A 22,712-nucleotide genomic window follows, 5' to 3' on the forward strand; every position below is an offset into this window, starting at 1 on the left:
CTAACATGTACCATTTGACTAAATGTTTGTGTCTTTGCGAATAAGTTTCTAAAACATGTTATAGAAAGTATCTTTTAAAGTTAGATTATGATATTAGGAGATGGATAGAAATAGACTAAGATAACTATCTGAATTAAGGTAGGACAAGAGATGTAGTTCCATAATGAGGATCTTAAAAAGAATTAAATATCCTGAATTTGACTCATCCTCCTGGGATAATCTCAGAAAACCAATGTTCCTAATGCTCTGTTTCCCAAACACACACACACACACACACACACACACACACACACACATACACACACATAACTTAGGGTCCAGGTGGTTTGAAGAAATGCTAATATTGATTAATTTGCCTTCAGAACTGAGAAGTGTGTCTGGTTTCCCGTATGTTTTATTACAAGATTTAACCCCAGAAGAGGAACGCAAAGCACCAAATGTCGTATAGACTATGTGGAAAGCATTAATTATACTAAACTATTTCCTGTGGCTCCCATTTCTTTCCTCTTCCTGACTGATCTTCTGGGTTCCTTTCTTCCTGATAAGGAAGCTAAGTGGGAAATGGGCCTGGCACTTCTAAGAGGAGCAATGAGAAAGTGTTATGTCTCCCAGGTATAAGTCACTGTGCTATGAATCAGAGAATATTGAAGTGTTTCTGAGAGGAGATCCTGAAATCAAGCTGGAGTCATCTTTTTAAGGAGAAGGAGGGCATACTGGGAACCTGAGTATAAGTAACTGTCAGAAGCTAGTTGTGGAACCAAATGAGTATTTAAGAGGAAGAGAAGCTTATTGGCTAGTGGCCAGATGGCTTTGGCTACTCAGGGTACCAGAGTCAAGGACTGTAGCTAAGAGCAAGTTAATCATTAGTCATACTGTATTAGACTGAGTGGTGTCCACTTAAATGGATTTGAACAGTAATGATTATTTTTCTTTCCTACACGCCTACTCTTTGCGTATATACTTTTACTGATGAGGAGAACAGAGAACTTAATGACTATCTCAGGAAGAGATTGCAAGACTCTCCTAATGCCATACTTCCTAATCCAGTGGATCTTTCTGTCATTTTAGCAGGGGGCATGCTTGAGTTCATTTTGTGCATGTAATGAAAGCTAAAGATTACCTCCTCAGGAAAAAAAAGCATGTGCACAGAAATCCATCATTTTTCATAAAATTTCAGGATATTCTTGAGCTCCCTGAATTTTGTCAGCAGGGACTCCCCAGAGAGATCCATGGACCCAGTTAAGGATTCTTGCTCTAAACCCTGAGCATGCACCTATACAGACCTCATCCCCTGATAAAGGAAGCTTTGAGTGTTTTGAGAAAACTTGGGATTCACAGGAAATTCCATTCCATTCTAAAAATCCTCACTATCTCAGAAGGTTTCAATTTGGAGATCACAATTACTTATTTTAACTTTTCCCAGGCAGGAAGGGACAGATATGGCTAATGGTCTATAAATACTATGGTCCAGTTCTAGTATCACGGGACTTTTCCTGGTAATGATTTTATCCTGTAATTTTCAAGTCTGCCCTCCCGCACTTCTTTTAAAATAGATACTCATATTTTTTTTCTTCTCAAACTCATGAGTTGGAGAGTGTAGGGAAGAGAGAGAAAGAAGAAATAGTATAACAGAGTGAAGGGTGGAGATAACCTGCATCTGGACACCCCCTTAGAAGAACTTTTACCAGAGTGGCATTTCTATTCATCATCCTTCCTGGCCAAGTTCATTCATTTGTAAGTTCCCTTATTCAGCAAAAACATATTAGCGTGTGTAGTATTATAAGTCCTACACGAGGTCCATGAGGAGCCCAAAGATGAATGACAAACAAACTCTCCTCTCAAAGGAGCTTGAGTTCCTGCAATGGAGATAAGATATGCAAAGAAAGTCCGTTTAAAACGATTTTCTGAAAGGGCTTCACTGTTCTCTCTCCCTAACAGAGCATCTCCTCATTAGATGGACCATCATATTTATCACGATTTTTAAAAGTATCCATTTGTGCCTCTCTTCCAACAGATCACAAACCCCTTAAGGATAGAGACTGGGTCTTATTAAACATCATATCTATATTTCGTGGGAGCTAATAGGGCACCGGGAACATAGCAATGCCTTAAGAATTGTTGAGTGAAGCACTGAATCAAATCATGTCCGGAGAAGAGAACACAGACTAAATAAGATGTCTTACGAAGAGGACCCTAAGCTGCTGTGTCAGGAAATAGTGGTCTGCATTTGTCCTGTGTGTTTCTGGACATAGGTTTCCCATCTGTCCTAGAAGGGAGTTGGATTAGGCGATTCTTTCCAGATGAAAATTTCTATTTTAAATAATGCTGAAAGCAGAAAAGGAAATGCCCTGGCCCTCTGACCCAGTTTAAACACCTGTCTTGGTTTTACAGTCAAATAACAATCATTTCCCAAAGGTTGAGTGTCAAAAGGGATAGCTGAAAAACCCCAGACACTCAGCATATTCGCAGGCTCCATTGACAAAAGTGACTTCCCACGCTTTGCCCACAGAGGGCATCCCTGCTCATTGATATGTAGACCAGGCAAAGGCAGCTGCTGGAAGCCTCCTCCGACCGCTCTTTTTTCCCTTCACCGTCATCTCTCTGCCCCCACCCCCTTCCCGTGGAGTCTTTGCCTGATCCGGTGCGTTTCCCTCCAGTCTCCACATTTTCCCTTCCAGCCCTCCACTTCTCTGGATCAATGGATAGTACGGCTCCAACTCCCACCTCACACACCGCTGGCGGACACCCCAGTAACAAGTGAGAGCGCTCCACCCCGCAGACCCCTGCCTCTCCTCCCCGGGTCCCCTCGGCTCTTGGAGGAAAAACAAACAGCATCCCCAGATCTCCTGCGGATTTTGCTTTTTCAACTTTATCCAGCCTTGGACAGGGAACCAGCCTCGACCTTTTAATGCACAGCCCCGCCACAGGATTGCTTTCTATCTCCTCTTGGTCCCTTCTGGATATTCTCTTTATTGATGACTCAAGAACCCCGTGGAGAGCGGTTTTCCCTCTTCTTCCTCCCTCTGTCTCATTGAGTTAGTTTTCTAAGGTTTTACCGGAGCTTGGCATCTCTTGGACCGAATGGAACTTTTCGCTGCCTCCTTTTGCTGCTGATTCTGTCAGTGGACGAGCAAAGAGGCAGAAGAGGCACAGGGGAGGTGGAGAAAGAGGTGGAGGAAGAGGACGAGGAGGAGGAGGAGGAGGAGGAAGCCGAAGGGGCTCGGCGCGTGTGTGTGCATGTGTGCATGCGTGTGTGAGTGCATGTGTGTGAGTGCCGCCACTGCCCAGGACCTCCGGCCCCGAAGGTGTTGGCTGAAATATGGAGAATAGTCTTGGATGTGTTTGGGTACCCAAGCTGGCTTTTGTACTCTTCGGAGCTTCCCTGCTCAGCGCACATCTTCAAGTCACCGGTAAGAGGTTCTTTCCTTTATTCTCCTCCACTGCCCCCCATGCCCCCCTTTCCTTATTTCATCTGGGGAGTATTAGAATTGGGGTAGTGGAAGAAAGAGCAAGATGATCTGTGCTCGCTTTCCTCCCCATTTCCTCACAGATGATAAAAGACTGGAAGACTCCCCCCCCCCCCCCACCCGGGGGGGGGGGAGCGGAGGATGTTGGCGATTGGGGAGAGGGGTGCCCCTTTGCTCTTTTAAATCTGGTGCTTCTTGCATCTTTCGTTTTGCAAATACTTGAGTTGTTTTGGAGAGCTGACTGGCTGGGGCAGGGAGGAGGCAGGCGATGGGGATGTCGTTGAAAGGAATTGGGTTGGATCCTTAAAGCCTTGGAAACCTACCAAGAAGGAGAATTGGGGCAACAGGACCAAGTAGGGGAGGTCGTGGGGGGTGCTGTGAGGAAGTCAGTGTGGAATGTAGATGGTGGGGCTGAGAATGTGCTTCTGTGTGACTCAGGTTTGGATTTTCAGCCCTGGTGATTAAGAACTGAGAAGGGGACAGCTAACGTGTTTGGGCACTTTGGAGGAAAGGACGGTGGTGCCCAAAGAGGAACGGAGTTGCCAGGAGGCGGGAGGCATGTTTTATTTTATTGTATTTTATTTTAACGGTGAATGCAGTTAGCAAGCTAAGTCTCCATATATCTCCAGGATACTTCCAAACTCCAAATAATTGATATTCTGGGGAACCAGCCCCCTGGCCCTGACATTTGGCAAGCAGAGTTTCTAATTAAAAATGTCAAAACTGTTTGGGGATTGGATTGGGTTCTAGCAGAGAGGGATGCTCAGGGCTGCTGCAGTCTCCTAAAAGGGAGCTGGGGGCTTCCATGGCCAGAAAAAAAAAAGAGCAAAATGACTCATTATGATGTCCATTCTTTTTGTCGGGCCTCACCACAAGTGTAGATAGGCACTGGGGTACAGGAGATGGACTCGGCAGAGAAGGAGGGGAGAGCAGCCGGTGAGCATTCAAATCCCTTTGGAAACTACCTTTTCCCTTTTCTTTATCAAAAAGGAAAGGAGCCTCAGGCTGGGGCCAGGCGTCCAGTAAGAGCCCTCAACCCACGCCTTGGAAATTAACCCGGAATGTAATGTAAATCACAGCAAAGCCCCCTGCCTCCCGGGAGCCTGCAGCTCCAGCTTTCTTGTTCTGCTAAGCGCTGCCAGGCCCAGGGTTGCGAACCCAGTGGTGAATGCGCCTCTCCCGTCGGCTAGGGATTCAGTCAAGCACGGGGCCAGCTGAACGCTCCCCAAATCCTGGCTCTGCCACACTCAAGCAGGAATCTGCGCAACCTCACCAACCGGACTCCTCACCTTCGTTTGGCCTGACAGAAGGAGCCGAGCGAGAGTGAGGAGTGTGTGTGCGCGCGTGTGTGTGCGTGTGTGTGTGGGGGGGGGGGGGTGCGGGGAGGGGGTTGGCCAGACAGAGTGAGCAAGCGCGAGGGGTGAGTGTGTGTGTGTGTACACGCAGGGGTAAGTGTGTGTGTGTGTGTGTGTGTGTGTGTGTGTGTGTACGCGCGCGCGCGCACGCTCACAGCCGCATCTGCCGACAGGCAGCCCGCGCGCTCCCTCCCTTCCTCCCTCTAGGCCGGTCCCCTCCTCCCTAGCTCCTCTCTCCCAGCTCCCAGAGCTTTGTCCTCAGCAATTACTCCCTCTGAAGGTGGGCGGGGGGGCATCTCGCTGTAATGAATAGGTGTCTTTTTAAAATTCCCTCCTCACTAGACGCTAGAGGCTGCTGCAGGAGGACCCTTGTGCACAGAAGACAAGAGTTGCGCTCTCGCAGGCAGTTTGGGACGCCCCCACAGAAGGAGAGGGGAAGTTTAGAGGGGTCATCCTTCCTAGATGGAAAGTCTGCCAGGCTGGGCCTGAAATGCCTTGGCTGAAAACATTGCATTAGACAAAGGTGTGCAAAAATGGACAATGACGTTTTGTCAGTTACACTAAAATATTGTAAAGCCATTACCCAAGTGGCTTTGGCAAGGGTGGGGATAAATGAATAGAGATTTGTATATGTTTTACAAAGATTTAAATTAGTTAAATATTCTCTTCCCATTTATTGAAGTTTCTTATATAGAGAGTTGGGGCTGTACAGTATTACTGCTTTATTTTAATTTCAACCTCACTTCAACAGACAAGTGTATGCTTGCAAAGGCAGACAAAAATATACATATACAAAGGGATATGCCTGTGGATAGGCTTGCGGGTCTAAATCTTTAAGCTAGTCTGTACTTCTAAATTGTTGCTGTTATGTACAAATGAATTGTGATGCATTTTGCTCATGCCCCAGGAAAGTAGATGGTGCAGTTTTGGGATATTGCTAATTCACATCACTCTGGTCTTTGCTCGTTAGGTTAGTCTGTTTCTCCTCTTTCTCTTAGTAGCAGTTTCCCCTCTTCAGGAACATAGAAGGGGATTAATGCTGAAGAAAGCACAGTTCACTCCATGAAAGGACCAGTAGGAGGTGCCCTTAATAAGGCCAAATGTCTAGTTTACTGATAAGTGAAATTCTCATTCAGCAGGATGTTTCAAAGACTTTGTTGATTAGTAACAAAGGATTATGGAGACTAACACAATAGCCCTGGATATTTTCCCACTTCCTAGATAGAGTCCAAAACTGCTGTAGATTTTATGAAATCACTGTGACATAACAAAGGGCATCTCTGAACAGTATTGGCATAGGATGGGGACGAGGTGCTGGAGGAGGGTGGTGGCTTTTCACGTGGCTTTTGTAAGATGCCACCTCCTTATATATTTGACTTGAGCCACAAGCAGAGGTACTAAGTAGAGTCTTGGGACCTCAGATGAGATGAAAACTTTAGATGTTCGATGTTAATGAATGCAATAGCATATATACATGTTAATTAATTTTTCATATTTATGTTTGTGTTACGTTCCATTGAAAACAATTTATGAGAGTCTATATAGTTTGGACATGATGAAATGAGGCTTTGCTGCCTCCAGTATCAACCCTTCTAATCCCCCAACCATAGCAGATCAGATGCCCCATCTAGGTTTGCTGTTGAGTGAAGCATGACAGCACCTGAGGGTGCCTGGATGGCCTGGGTGTCCACTCTTCTGTGAGTGTGGCGGTATAAATCGCCAGCAACCTGTCACAGCTTCCATTTTCCACACAGCAGCCGTTACCCTCTGAGTTATGAAGCATGTGAAACAGCCACCACATGTGTTATATGTGAATATATTAGGCTTAGTGCATTTGCTTTAATGCTCTTAAAAGCTGGGCTGGCTTGAGCTGCTGATAGGCATTTTTTTCTGAGGAGAGATTTATAACTTCTCAGTGTGTATGACTTACATTTATTCTTTGGCAAGTTAACCTCTCAGCAAACTTCCTTATTGTTTTCATTGAAGAGGAAGAGCCTTAATCCTATCTAAATTCCTGAATGAAGCCCTGCTGAAAGTTTCTTGGGGAGTACAGAGTATTTGCAGGCTATAGTATGGTTTTCTCAGAAATGGGACACTTGGACAAGAGATTTGGGGAGGTAACTTTTGGGTGGAAGGGGGTATTTTTAATTTCTGGAGTGGGAATGAATGACACTGCATATTTCAGGGGAATCCCAGCACTCTATTCTCCAAAGCATCTTTTATGAGAAGGATTTTTTTCCCTCTCTGGCTTGCGTTTCTGCTTTCATGCATCCAATAATCTAAGATTTCCAAATGCATGTGATTTGCTCCTAGAATGGTTTCCACTGCGCACACCAGGGTCATCTGGTACCATCTCCCTCCTTTGGAAACAAGCCCTGATTTAAACCCTGAGGTCTCAACCAAAACACTTCTTATCTTTCGGTGGTGCCACATGTTTACAGGCAGTGCTGACGTTTCTGAACAGCATATTTCTTTCCAAGGCAGACTGGGTCCCGAGATTATATTTTAAAGCAAATATGCTTTGGAAAATTTGCCACCGTAAACTTTGCATGTCAGACTTTCTCCTCATGCTTCTACCGGCCAGGGTAACTCTGTTAGAAAAGAGTGTAGTAGTTTCTGGCATTTTCTTAAAGTAAAACACAATCATACATACACAAAGAGAAGGGGATTTCTAACTTCCATATGCCTCCTTTTTAGATGTGTGACGTTAGGCTGAATTAAAATAGCGCTAATTACATAAAGACACTTCTGGAAACCACTGTGATTTCCCTAGTGAGTGAGCTCTTCTTACCTGGTTATATAGATCTTCCCGCTTTTGGTATATATGGCCTGTATCACTCTCAGGAACTTGTATCAAGTTAGGAACACATTGCTTTGTTGTGGTGTTTGTTTCACAGCTACTAGCTCAAATGGTACATTTTTGAGGATTAATCTACCTCATATGATAATCTCTTAGATGAGCTATATATGTAAATTTCAGGAAATCTTAGTTTGCCTATATAAAAAGAATAATGGCATAAGCTCAGTGAGAATTATTTGACTAACTAAAGATAAGAAGTCACTTGGTTCTGGAAACATACTGTAATCCCTAATGTAGATTGATAAATACTATATGCCTTTACAATTCATAAAATGTAAACGTGGAATCTTCTCTTTTATTCTCCCTGTTTTTTCATTATGATGCTCCAGAGGAGGATTAAGAGTTTCATGAATTGTCACAACAGTTATGCCTTAATGAGTCATAGCCTGGGATCTCACTAGCTCTTGATTGAAACACACTGAATTAAATATGAATGTACTGCCTGGCCACTTGCTCTCCATGCTGCCTGCTAGTGGGCCCCTTGCTTCTCTCCAGCCTGTCTGTAAGAATTGTAGTTCTCCTCTTGCAACTGTAAGGCATCAATACTGCCTCTCTTGCTTCAACTCAGGAGAACCTTTGTTACCATGAATCCAGGCCCCAGATCCACAGGCACGGTGCTTAACATGCTGTATTATACTTTGCAAGGTCATGAGGATTGCCTTGAAAACGAATTTTTAAATTTTCATGAGTGTTTCTTTTAGTGGAGAGTTAAGCTGTACTCTGAAGACAGCTAAGTAGTGCTCTTACCGTAGGAGACTCTGACTAGTAGCCTCTCAGCCAGTATTATTGGAGTTCTAGAGCTCATCAACATTAAGAAGATATAGGAGTGCATACTAGAAAACAGTAGGTTGTGCCAACCGGGGCATGCTGTGTTTTCAGGAGACTGTTACCGGGTTGGAATAATGTAAATTTCATTTTCTTTAAAGTTACTACTTATCTGAGGTCAAAGCATTTCTTAATGGTATTATAATAGCCGTAGCATGCCACTGCCCCAAAGCATTTAAGATCTTTTTCTTCAAACCAAGACCTTAAGTAAAGCACATGTTAAGCGTGTCAATAAGACAGGATGAACAATCCAGACTATTTTCCCTGTAGACCAATTAAAAAAAAAGTGCAAGATAAAATTACATGTTACATATGCCAAGTGGGTAATAGCAAAAAATAAAGTGTAAATTATTATACACCTTTATAATTGCAGCACTCAGGTAAATTACAGCACAATTTATAACCACACTTTTGCTTCCTCCCACAGTGGAGTTCTGATTCCTTATCTTCTATTTCTCTGGTTTAACACCATACTAACAGCAGAAATATAGGTTGGCTGATTGATGATCAAAATTACAATAGTGCTTTAAAGTTCTTTGACAAATTTTAGCCTAAGGTTAACAAACCAGGCCCCTTTCACTCAATTGTTTAGCAAATATGTTTTCCTTAGTGGTTTAAAAATGCCTGAACACTGGTGATAAGATTTAGAAATATATAGTAATGTGTACAATTAAGTATTCCTTCTTTTTCACTATTGATGGTAATTTGCCAATGGTAAGGCTAGTACATGTTGCTTTTTATAAATAGCTCCAAACATCCATATTATTCACAGATTTCATTTCTTGGGGGGAAAGTTCAACCAGAAAACACACAAATCATTCCGTATTTATTGATCATATTTTTAAGGTCTATTATTATGACCTGACTTGAGTGGGAAAGTTTCTCTTCTCTGCTAAATTCCATGAGCCCAGTGCCTATAACTTACTTCTTATTTTCATGATGTACTTTAGCTTAATTTTACACATCCACATTCTGTGACTTCTTACTTGCTCAGTCATCTAGCAGTTTCCAGGGAGGAAGCCTCTTTATATCACTTGTGACTGATGGGACTTAACAAGAGTACGTGTTGCAATTTGGGCATTTTGCCCTTGTCCTTTGCTCCTCCTTTAAAGATTGGTTCTTGCTACAAGGCTCCTCTTGAGAGTATCTAGGACAGAAATGTTCCACTGAATTAATCTTTATGATGCAATCTAATGAAAATACCAACTCATTAGTGCATTTTGACCTAACAGGGCTAATAGTACCAACATTATTCTAATATCTAAAATATTCTTAAATATGCTTTTAAATTTTTATAAGAGAACTAAGGAGTTAAACAATTAACATAAATATTATTTAATCAAGTCAGTTTTCTTAGTAGCAGAGGTTTCTTGTTAAATGCCAACATTTTTGGATTTACTTACTTTTCCATAGTCTTTAACAACTCTTTACTCACTTAGCTGTCTTTTAGGAATGTAGGACAGAATTTAATCTTTCTTTAATGGATCCAAGGCATCACTGTGACTCAGTTATTATATCATCTGATATTATAGCAGTGATTTCTGAAGATATTACATCATAGAGGGCTGTTTATTTTTCTGTGAAGTGGCCATGGGCTGCTGCCTTTGTTTTCTTCATAGTTTTATTCCTGATTTATAAAATGCATTTTATCCATTTGTTTGTGTCTAGGTGGAACTTCTTCCTGTTATAAGATTTCTTCAAAATAGTCCTTTTCTTTTCTACTTTTGATTTGCTAAGACATAGGGGACTGAGTTTTGTTGCAGTTGTGTCTAAAGTAAAAGAGACTCTAAATCAGGATCTGAGTCCCTCACTAGAGGAAAAAAGAGCTAATTGTTTTAACTAATGGGTTTGTAACATTTCTGAAATCCGATATTACTTTGGTTACCAATTTTCTTTATACAACATGTTTTTCCCTGTTAAATGAGAGTGTAGACTTCATAACTTTTAGTTATGTTACTAGTTTCAACGTTATGTGGTTTATTATGAACTACACTATACAAACAGTGCTTGCTATAATTAATAATATGCTGATGATCGTGATAACAGTAATTATAATGAAATAACCCATGTACCCACCAGCAATTTTCTTAATTTTATGTTAGTTTCTTGCCTTCTTTATGTATTTGCTGCATATGCATGCATCTTTACCATGTTATTTTGTTTTGCTTGTACTTAACTCTTATGAAGTAAATGTAACGTGTGTATTCTCTGATTTGCATTTTTGATAAACATTAAGTATTTGAGACTCATATGAGGGTGCATAATGTGGTATTTCAGTCACTTTCTTTGCCTTATAATATTCCACAATATTAATCATACCTTATTTAATTTACCATCGATGGACTTTTGAGAAGTATTTTATTATTGCCGGTAATGCTGTTATGAGCCTTCTTCTATGTGTCCTCAAGAACAAATTTGCTATCATGTCTAGGGTGCATATATAGGAGGAGGGACATACAAAGGACACCTAAGTCATAGAAAGGCCATCTTTACTTTTTGGAGGCAGTGACGAGTTTCATCTATTGAAACTCCCACAAGGAGCATAGGAAAATCCCCTTTGCTCCATGTCTCCACCAGTATTTAGTATTGTCATGTCTTTAATTTGCCCTCATCTGGTGGATGTGAATTAGAATCTCAATGTGGCTTTAATTTGCATTTCCCTGATTAATAATAAGATGAGCATTCCCTCCCCCCCCCCCCCCCATAAATTTAGTGGCCATTTATAGTCTCAGCAAGATAATTCTATGATTCTGTTTCTCCAGAACTGAACAACCATTTACTTTGGAGGTATCAATATTATCGGTAGTTATTCTGCTTTTCCTACTAAGCAACCGTTTGCATTTAGGCATAGATAGATGTTATCAGTAGTCTGACTTTTAGTAGTATCATGTTGTGGCCTGATACTGTGTCATGCTTATTTTAGCACAGACTTTCCTTAAACACCTTCCAAATGAAAAACAAATCCTTAGCCACTGTAGAATTATTGGTTATCTAGAGCAGCTCTTGCCTTGTCAGTATCCTGCTTTATTCTGTTTGTTATGTCTTTGTAACATATCACTTACAAGGAAGCAGGATGCCGGGGTGCCAGGCTTAATTTGATGACCAATTCCCTGAATATCATGAAACCTAAACACAACTGAATTGCATAGTTACAAGAACAGATATGAAGTCCAAGTTAAAATCCTTGGTCTGACCATTTGAATTTGGGTATGTTTCTAGTAGGGTAAAATACGTAGACCCAGGATGATTGTTACATATGTGACTGTGGCTTTCAAACAACATCCATGCTCTTGTACCTCCCGAGTTTTGTTTGGGTTCATAATTGTTTCATCTGTTCCCATGGGGCAGCTAATGAAGGGCTCTGGATGAAATGAGGCAATAGATATGCTAGCAGTGGCTTTGCTGGTGTGTTTCCTCTGTGTTGACTCATTAGAGATGTGCACGAAGGCTGAGACATCTGAGCAGACCCTCTGGACCCAGAGTTCCCAATCCATTGTTGCCATATCTTTTCTCAGCCTCATGGGATCCCAGAAGAATATAAATTAGAAAATCTGCAAAGCTTTCCCTTTCATGTCTAATGTCTGGGCGAGGTTGTTCCCTGCAGGACAATTTCTAGTTATTTTTTCTCTCTGGTTTGAGACATCTCCAGGGATGATCTCCCTGTTTCCCTTGGGAAACTTTTCAGCAGCATATAAATTCTTAATGTTAAAAATTTATTTTGCACTCCATCCTAGATAATCCTGTTCTCAATATGCTTCCCATTGCTCCTGTCACTCAGCTCCCTGGTCCCTGTTTCTCCTTGTCAGTGATACTCTGCCTCTTCCATGGGGAAGCCTGTTAGGTAGTTCTAGCCTCAAGTAATTCTTGGGTTCCCTTCTTAGTCTTTATTTAGCAAGACTATTAAATACTTTGTTTATTTAGTCTTTCTTCCTACCCCTTCAGAAGCTTGATCATGTTTATTTTTCTTACCTGAACTCCCTCTAGTTTGTTTATATCTTCCTGGTAATCAAGGGCCCCCCAATTTAATGTTCTGTTCTAAGTAGGCTGTCCTGAGTCATATATTAGAAAGTACAGATTTAGCATAGTATTTTACCTATTATATAACCATTCTGTGAACACACATTTGTCTCCCTTCAAATTTATGTTCTCATTTGTCAGATAGGACTATCGGTGCCTAACAAAATCATTGAGGTATCATAAGGATCAAATAAGATCAAGAAGTTGATTCAAGGGGCATCTGGGTGAAACAGCTGGTTAAGTATCTCTCTTGATTTCGGCTCAGGTCATAAGTCCCAGTTCATGTGTTTGAGTCGTGAACTGGGCTCTGTGCTGACAGTGCAGAGCCTGCTTGGGATTCTCTCTTTCCTCTCACTCTGCCTCTGCCCCTCTCTCTCAAAATAATAAATTAACTTTAAAAATAAAAGAAGTTGATTCAAGATAATAGTTACTAAGCATTTTCTATAGCTTACAGAGAATTAACAGAAAGTCTTAAATGTGTTTCTGCCCTCACGGGTTTATCATCAAATGGGTATGACAGGCACAGACGTAGCTAAATACTATACAAGGCAGAATGATGTACTCATTAAAAAAAGAAGCACAAGCAAAATGGGGCAGACTCTGAAAAATATTAACTACCTTGTTTATGCATTATAGCATTAATATATTTATATTCGCCAGATGGGCTGACAGAGCCAATTGATTCCTCTTTGTATTTTTAGGTTGGCCAAAACAAAAGAAAACAAAAATAAAAAGGAGGGAGGGTAAAAAGTTGCCACTCACATTTAAACCAAGCTATAGGCATGCTAAGAATGAAGATATCAGAGGTATTCTTGGTAGATCAGACAGCCTATTGCTATAAATACATCCCCAGGCTTCCATGACCTTCTCCTCCTTTATTTATTGAGTCTATGCCTGGCACTGTGCTAAGGCGGTGATGGAGTTTTGAGCCTACTGAATGGAAATGCTAACCAAATAAATATAATAATCCACAGTTGCAAATGAGATAAGACTTTGGAAAAGCAAAAACAAAAAAGTTTTGTAGGTGAGTGACTCAGACTGTATATCAAAGAAGCCTTCCCTGAGAAAGTTGTAGTTGACATCTGAAGAATGAGTTAGCTTAAAGAGGGGATGTTTGAGAAGGGCAGGGAAGAGAATGGTAGGTAAGAAAAGTGAGTGCAAAGACCCTTTGGTGGGAGGAAGCATAGTGAATTCAAGGAAGATCAGTCTATCCAGGGCCAGGAGAACTAAGCATTTTAATGGCATAGCCGAGGCTGGACAACACTTTTGGATCCCCTCTCTCATACTCAATATACTGGTTGAATGGATTGAAATGAGTTCACGACAAAGACCTTTTTCTAATCTCAGCATAAACATTTAAAAACGTAAGTAGGGGTGCCTGAATGGCTTAGTCAGTTAAGCCTCCCACTTTGGGTCAGGTCACGATCTCGCAGTTTGTGAGTTCGAGCCCTGCGTCAGGCTGTGTGCTGACAGCTCAGAGCCTGGAGCCTGCTTCAGATTCTGCGTCTCCCTTGCTCTCTGCCCCTCTCCTCCTTGTACTCTGTCTCTCTCTCCCTCAGAATAAATAGACATTAAAAAAAATAAGCAAATTACTTAGGCAATCTTTGCCCTGATTTTCTTATGATCAAATAAGAGTTTATGAACCTATCCTATGTGTCTAGAAATACCTTATGGGGTTGTGTGGACGTAACTAATGCAATAAAGGAAAGGTATTTAGAAAAGTATAAAAGACTAGCAAATGCAGGTGATTATCGATAAGCATGTGTAACAGGCTACTTTCACTTGGAAAGCTATGACTCTGCAGAGGGAAACAGAACTTTACCTGTTCTGTGCAGGTAAGAACAGCATGAGGAAACTTCTTTCACTATGGCCTCCTTTCAGTTGTGTGCTTCATCACTCTTGGTGAATTAAAAAGAACTGAACCTAAGATTTTTTTTTTCAGATTATTTTCTCACTATGCTCCTTTCGTATACGTTTTCTCACCAATATTATTTCTTAAAAACATGGATGTGTGTTCTCTTGGCTTTTTTTTAAACGTTTATTTATTTTTGAGAGAGAGAGAGTGCAAGCAGGGAAGAGCAGAGAGAGAGGGAGACACAGAATCTGAAACAGGCTGCGAGCTGCCTGCACAGGGCCTGATGTGGGGCTCAGACTCACAGACTGTGAGATCATGATCTGAGCCGAAGTTAGACGCTTAACTGACTGAGCCACCCACGCGCCCTGAGTGTTCTCTTGGCTTTAAGTTACAGCTCATATAGATGTGACTGAGCTTGCAACATTTCCTCTACTGCCGCAAGTTGCAAACGAGTCACTGCACAGCCCTGTGTGTGGTCTTTGGTCATGATGAGAGGTAGTGCAACATAGGGAGAAAAGCATGCTGGTGAGTGGACTTGACCTTGATCTCCCTATCTGTGAAATGGAGACAAAGGCAACCTCTCTTTTCCAACTTTAAGTTGGGCATAAATCACTTCAACAGTTAGACACAAAATAACTAGTGTAATCCCAACAATAGGTGTTCTGTAAATGCTACTTTAAGTGTTATCTTAATATGAGCTAGGTTTATGCTGGGATTGTCTTTATAAATAGAAAATTTCACAGACATGGGCAGGCCACCCTAAAACCCACCTCAGTTTTATTGTTGTAGTTGAAGATTTCAAAGACGTAGAAATAAAATATGATAGACTCTCAACAGCAGTTTTGAAATCCAGCCCATGCTTTGTTTAGTGGGCCAGGGTTTAGCAGGCCGTGGTCCATGCCTTTGCTGCAGTTAGAGGCTAACAAGTTCAGCTGAGTTAGACGTGACACAGCACAGTACTGCTCAAATCTGGTGCCATGTAACACCGTGTGTGGATTCCTCATCCAAATTAACCTCCTCCATTGGCTCTCTCTGAGTAACCACATCCATTTCCTGCAGACTCATTGATTCTGGCATCCACTCAGCATGAACTTTTGGAAGTTAGTGCTTGCTTGGTTAATGTGTAGCGCTAGGTATAATTTGTCCCAAAGGTCTTCTTTCTGGAGGAGAGGCTGTCAACTTGGCTGCATATCAATGCCCAGCCCTAGGTCTTACCAATTAACTTAGACTCTTAGAGATGAGGCCTAACATATAAGAAGTTATTAAATCTTAGGTGGTTCCAAAGGGCAGCCAAGTTTGAGAAACAGTATCCTCGGGCCTTGCTCTTCAAAGTGTGATCCGTGGACGGCAGCATTTGCAACTCCAGGAAGCTTGTGAAAGAAATGCAGAAACTTAGGCCACACCCAGACCTAGTAAATTAGAATCTCTGGTGACTGGGAAACACTGCCCTAGGAGACTGAAAATACAGTGGGGAAAGTACTCTTGCTCTATTTCTTTGTAAAAATCTAGTCAATGGGGAAAATGCTCCAGCCAGACTAGGTGAGTTTTAGTTACTTTGAAGCCTCTTTGGGGAGCTTTGACTTCAGGAGCTGGTCTTGCAATGGTAAATGATGCCAACATCAAAGTCCTCTGCTTTGTGGTTCAGTGGCTAATATATTTCTCGAAGGCTGTGACATATTTCATTTTCCTTGAGATGAAAAGCCCTTGAAAATGCTCTTTAGGTGTTCCATCTGCCTTTTCCCTTCTTTTCTCAACAGTGCTCAAGAAGAAGGTACATTTTAAAAGGGTCTGCTGGTTTTCATTCTATATGGCCACCCCCACCCCCATCCCCTTTCCTCCTTCAAAATGCTTAGGCTCAGGGAAAAAGGCAGGTACTTGAAAGGGACACAGGGGCCTTGGGTCCTTCTTCACCCCACCTCCTCTGCCTCTCAAGTCTGATGCTAAAAACACATATGTGCTCAAAGTAAGACTGTGAGGGGTGACCCCACGATGAACCGCGCCTTGTGACTGGGAACTGTCTTCAGGCCGTGAAACAGCCCAAGTGCTCATTTGCCTGGGCTTATGTGGCAGGGGAAGGAAGGCATAACTGAGGTTTTTGAAGAGTAAAGCTTTACAGACAGAGAGCTCAGTGCGAGGTTTTGAAGTTCTTGCTCTGCACTGCTGGCAGACAGAGGAGCTTTAACTGGCCTGCCTCGAATCACACTGTACAAGAGGAGAACGTGGGGGCTCAGCTGTGCAGATTAGAGCAATCTGAATGAAAATCACTAGTGTTCCTCCTGGTAAGAGAAGTTTCTGCTTAGCTCATGAACTGTAGGCCCTTTTCTGGTCCCTGTAGAAAATGAGGAGGGCTTTGTGAAAGGTTATGTAAGGCTGCTGGTTCTTTTCGCCCCTAGAGTAAAATTCTATTCAGAGAGGGGTGACACGGCCTCTCAAGGTGGGGGGAAAGTGTGATTCTGACCCTACAGCTTAGAAGAGATAATTTAATCATGATTTAAGAATTAAAGGAAGAGAGGAAGAACAAAATTGTAGGCAGTGAGAGTGGGGCGTACGAAAAGAAATAGGACTCTCAGAGTGCATCACAGCCCTGGTCCTGGTCGTTGCAGCATTTATAGGGTGCCACCTGTTCCCGTTCTTCTGGAACCGAGCGGTTTCCCTGGAAACAGGACTTTTAGTATTAACAAGAAGACCGGCCCAGGTTAACTGGAATGGTGGGTCACCCTAAATTAGGTACCTGACATGGGGAGGAGAGTGGGGGGAGTTTTTAAGGGCTTTCAGCAGCGCCGTGGTGCTTTAGACAGCACACAGCCAGAAGGAGGAAGAATTTGGGGGTGCACCAGTACATACTAAGGGGAGCTCTTCCCCTTTGGAAAGATGGGTACCCATTTGGAGGTTTAGAAATGACTGTGTCCTTGGCCATCATATTTGACTCATCCAGTCCTTACCTTCTAACCCTATGCTAAGGTCAAAATTGATGTCCAAAACGGAAGGTGTGTTTTTGTTTTTGTTTGTTTGATTTTCTTTTGGTCAACTACCTGGCCTGGGCTGGCCAGCTACCTGGGCCGAGGAAAAAAAACAAAAACAGAGCAACAAACAAAAACAACTTGTCAGAAACAGCTTATTTTCAATATCAGGATATGTTTTAGAGATAGTAGGATGATGTATTTGTTGGAGAGATAATGTCTAAGACTTCGTGCTTCATTGTGCTGGGTCATATTAATCATTCAATAAATACCTGTTAATGAATTGATTTCCATATAATGGTTATTCTCAAGTTAATTCTTCATGGAATCTGAAGTTATTCTTGTGCACAAGCCAAACAAAGCTAAGAATATGTTAAATTTCAGAGTACTTTCCTTTTAACTATAGAAAAATGTATTCTTTCCCTCTCTCCTTTTTGCTTGCTTTTTTTCCTTTACATGACACTATTACCAATTTGATGGTAACATTACAGTGTTCTTGTGAAAAAATCTAAAATCAGAGAAATCTTGCAAATTTTAAAATGCTGATATGTGGTGTGATGTGATGTGTATGATGTGTGGTGTGGTGTAATGAGTCTATAAAATTCGCTCTCATTAAGCTCTGTTACTAAAGCAGTTAGGGCATTTTTCAACTCACATGTATGAACGTGGTACAAAATAAAATAGGTAAATAATTATTTCCTACATAATTCTACCAGAAATAGGCTCTCTGTTTTCCCTAGAAGACTTATTCCTGAGGATTGGGATGAATCAAAGAATTAAAATGCTATTTTTTTAGAAGTCAGTGGAAGCCAGGACAAGATGATGGAGGTAAGAGAGTGCCCCTGAATGAGAAGGTCAATACTTTGTGTGTTTCAGTGCATCAGTCAAGCAGGAAAGGACCTCAGCAGTTGTTTAAGATGACCCTCACATTATACTGATGATCAAACAGAGTTCCAGAGAAGCTAACTGAGCCCCCAAATTACAAATCCCAGAATGCGTGCATGGGACTGAATCTTGGCTCTGCCGAGACTTAACTTTTTGACTATCATTATGTTTCAGTCCTCATCCTTAAAACTGGGAAAACCATTGCTGCATGGGTTAATGGTTGTTTTTTGTTTTTTGTTTTTTTTTGGATTGTACTTATTTTTTATTATTTTTAATTAAGTTTTTATTTTAATTCCAGTATAGTTAACTTATAGTCTTATATTAGATTCAGGTATATAATATAGTGATTTAACAATTCTATACCGTGGGGGTTAATGTTTTAAAAAATGCGTTACTCAAAAGGATTAGCACAATTCTTGACACATAGTGAGCACTAAGTTATTTCTCTGTGTATGCATTCAATCAGCAGATGTTTATTGAGATCATGCTTGGTTTACCACATTTGGTGGCTCCTACAGTAGTTGTAAAAAGCATATAATACACTGCCATTGTTGTTATAGAGTTAACAGAAGGCTTGGGGAAATAAGACTTAGACAGTTTAAATAGGAAAAAAAAAGATAAGAAAGAGCAGATCACAAGACAGTATACTATTAAGAACCAAATGAGTGAGGAGTACAGGTAGAGTACAGGAAGAGGAACACTGTTAGACTTCATGAATGAAAAGCAACTGAGCCTGGTAGACAAGCTGATTAGAAAGGAAAAAAGGGCATTTCTTTGTGGACACTGCTCTTTATATGTTCAGGCTCTGGGCAAAAAGTGGAAGGATGGGGAGCACTTCACTTCCAAGAGCCAGCCACTCCCTCACCTCAGGCACTGGTTCTCATCACCAGCAGTAGCTCCTTTGTTCTCTAGCCTCTTTCCAAATGGATTTGTGATAGCCTAGGAAAAAACAGGAGAGAAAAGTAACAGGATCACCTGAGGAGTATATTTGGCAGCATAAATAATGTAATTTTAGAATGAAGAGGTTTTGCCTGCAAGGCTTTATCTAGTAATTTTAAGGAGGTCTCAGAAGGACAAGTTGCTCAGGAGAGGACACATGCTATCACACACCACATTTTGAACTCTGAGATCTAGTGGCTGAGAAAGCATATTTAGGCCCTTGAACTGATGGAATAAGCGTGTGCTAGAAATTAATGTTTCCATCTTTTTCTTTTTAGCACAGCTTTAAGATGTATAGGAAGCTTTTGCTCAGGATGCCAAAATCCTTTATTACTAATACATGAAGGGTGTTAGCTAGCCCGTAAAAGGTTTTCTGTACATCTTACAGCCAGAGGGCAAGTAGCCCAGCTCAGAATTTGCAGATTAAATAGTTCTTCTTTTGCTCTTTGTACCAAAATACTAAGCCATGTAAGGTTATGATAATTAATAATTGATAAATGCTGATACACTGTTTCATGTTAGTCCGGTACTTAAATTTTCTAATAGATTTCATATCCATTGTCTAAATTCATCTCCCATTACCTCTAAAAAGTAGGCAACGTGCTTAACCCATGTTTTGTGAGTGGGGTTATGAAGATTGGTGGTCAGTTACTTGTTTAATATCACACAGAAGTTACCAATTCTGTAAGAAAAAAACAAGTTTTCTGACTGAATCCATTACTCACTAGTATGTAACTGCCATCTTCCAAAAGCAAGAGCAAAACAAAAACAAAAAAGCAAGGCATCCCACTTTTTTGTTTCCCTAAAATGCATGTACTTAAAAAAAAGATATCTAGTACCAAAACTTTAATTTTTAATAGCATTCTCCAATAAAAGGAACAAGAGTCCCTTGGAGAAATGGCTGATTCTAGGACTTAGACTGGAAATGTTTAGTCTGAGGCATCTAATAGTACCAGAGAGTAAGAAAGTTCTTTAAAAGGAATGCCAAACCTACATTGATAGAGAAGGTCAAAGGGACACAGGAGCTAACTGAAAGCTCTCAATAGCCAATGCTGGAACAAGTTTTCTTTTTAAAGATTTTATTTTTAAGTAATCTTTAATCCAACATGGGACTTGAACCTATATCCCCAAGATCAAGAGTCCCATGTTCCACTGACTGAGCCAACCAGGTGCCCCTGGCCAATGTTGGAGCAAATTGAGCAACACAATAAATCAGCTAATTTTACAAAATGAACGTCCATGAATTCATACTGCTATAAATAAATGATTGAATGAATACATGGGAGAGAGTAGACAAATCTATGCAGAAGTCCACATAATTCATATAGACAATTCAACCTCTAGGAGGTGGAGAATTACCCCCACTCTTTTCAGCATGGGCTGTGCACAGTGACTTCTTCCAAAGAGTACAGTATGTTTATAAGGGGGAGGAGGGCCGAAATTTTACAGAGGAGAAACCTGACAAACACTACCTCAGCCAGATAATCAGGGTCATAATCAATAATGATAAATCATGTTAGTAGCCCGTACCCCGTATGATGTGATGAGAATGGCACTTCATCTCTGATCTTCCCCCCCCCGCAACCCCCAAATCCATAACCCCAGTCTAGTTTTGAGAAAAATAGCAGACAAACTCTAATTGAGAGACACTCTACAAAATACCTGACCATTGCTCTTAAAAACAATCAAACATAAAAAATAAGGACAGTTGGAGCACCTGAGTGGCTCAGTTGTTTAAGCATCCAACTTCAGCTCAGGTCATGATCTCACAGTTCATGAGTTCAAGCCCTGCATCAGGCTCTGGAGCCTGCGTCAGACTGTGTCTCCCTCTCTCTCTGCCCCTTCCCCGCTCACACTCTGTCTCTGCCTCACTGTCTCAAAAATAAATAAACATTATTATTATTTTTTAAATAAGGACTGTCTGGGGGCACCTGGGTGGCTCGGTCGGTTAAGCATCCGACTTCGGCTCAGGTCATGATCTCACGGTCCGTGAGTTCGAGCCCCGCGTCGGGCTCTGTGCTGACCGCTTAGAGCCTGGAGCCTGTTTCAGATTCTGTGTCTCCCTCTTTCTCTGCCCCTCCCCTGTTCATGCTCTGTCTCTCTCTGTCTCAAAAATAAATAAACGTTAAAAAAATAAATTAAATAAATAAATAAATAAATAAATAAATAAGGACGGTCTGAGAAACTGTCAGTGCTGCAAGAAGCCTAAGGAGATGGGATGATGAAATGTAATATGCTATTCTGTATGGGATTGTGGAACATAAAAATGACTTTAGGTAGAAATTCAAGACATCTAAATAAAGTATGGAGTTCAGCTAATAATAATATGTCAGTATTGGGGGGCCTGGGTGGCTCAGTCGGTTAAGCATCTGACTTCGGCTCAGGTCATGATCTCACGTGGGTTCGAGCCCTGCGTCATGCTCTGTGCCGACAGCTCAGAGCCTGGAGCCCGCTTCGAATTCTGTGTCTCCTCCTCTTTCTTCACCTCCCATGCTTATGCTCTGTCTCTCTCTCTCAATGATAAACAAACATTAAAAAAAATTAAAAAATGTCAGTATTGATTCATTAATTTTAATAACTGCCATATCAATGTTTTATTAATAATAGGTGAAACTTAGCATGAAATATGTGAGAACTTTCTATACTATCTGCACAATTTTCCTGTAAATCTGAAACGATTCTAAAATTTTTTAAGGTTAAAAAATAATTGTGTTTCTTAAGAATGGAATGCAAGGCAGAGCATTTAATCCCACTAGACTTGTTTCTTCCTCTTTAAAACAGTTTCACTCTTGTATGGTTATTATGAGAGTTAGTGATGATGTTTGTATAACCCTTAATGTCTCTGTACGTTTCTCAAGGTGTAGCGGCATCAGCACTACTTGTATGTGTCTTAAAATGCGAATGTACAGGCTCCACCTCACATCACCTGAACCAGAGTCCCCGGGGCAGCCCAGGAGGGGCTAGGAAACAGCATTTTTAGCATGCCTTCTCCATTATTCTTAGGCACACTTAAGTTTGAAAACCACTGTACTTTGCTGTGTATTTTCTTAAAAATTAATCCTGGTAGTTCTCTGTGGAGCCAGTCTTTGAACTCAGAGTCTGATTTTGAATCAGGTGGATTGAGTTTAGGTCCTAACCCTAGAACTTTCCAAATGGGAGAGCTAGGACAAGACACCCTACCTTTCTGTGCTATAGTAAAAGCAGGTTAAAGGTGATGAGAAGAAACTTGAGTCCATAATGACTTCCTTGAGCAGCAATACCATCTTGAGATAGTTCTCTTCTGGACTTCTTGTTAATGTAGTAAATTAAACCTCTATTTGGTTTTAACCCATCATAATGGGGTTTCTGTCACGTGCAGCTCGTCTCAGTCCTAACTCCTGTAGACTCTCATATTGAGTTACTTACTCCTCAAAATAAAACATAAGGAACTAACATTATGTCCTTTTGTAGGTGGCAAAAGTGAGACACCAAGAAGTTGGATAATTTTTCCATCATGGCTCCATGCTAGTAAATTGCAGACTTATGGTTCAAATCCTGCTTCAAAATACA

At 41.3% G+C, this 22,712-nt stretch overlaps 1 protein-coding gene across 2 annotated transcripts in view; it reads left to right on the forward strand.

Annotated features, from left to right (window-relative positions):
- The first annotated feature begins 2,570 nt into the window (after positions 1-2,570).
- Positions 2,571-22,712, forward strand: part of DCC (DCC netrin 1 receptor) — a 1,134,523-nt gene continuing 1,114,381 nt past the window's right edge. For both annotated transcript variants that reach the window (XM_078435224.2, XM_078435225.2), the window contains exon 1: positions 2,571-3,410. In XM_078435224.2, the coding sequence (XP_078291350.1) occupies positions 3,320-3,410 (91 nt within the window). In that variant the 5' untranslated portion in view covers positions 2,571-3,319. The remainder of the gene's footprint in view (positions 3,411-22,712) is intronic.

The sequence above is a fragment of the Panthera onca genome, chromosome D3 (assembly GCF_046562875.1).
Source record: "Panthera onca isolate mPanOnc1 chromosome D3, mPanOnc1 haplotype 2, whole genome shotgun sequence".
Lineage (NCBI taxonomy): Eukaryota > Metazoa > Chordata > Mammalia > Carnivora > Felidae > Panthera > Panthera onca.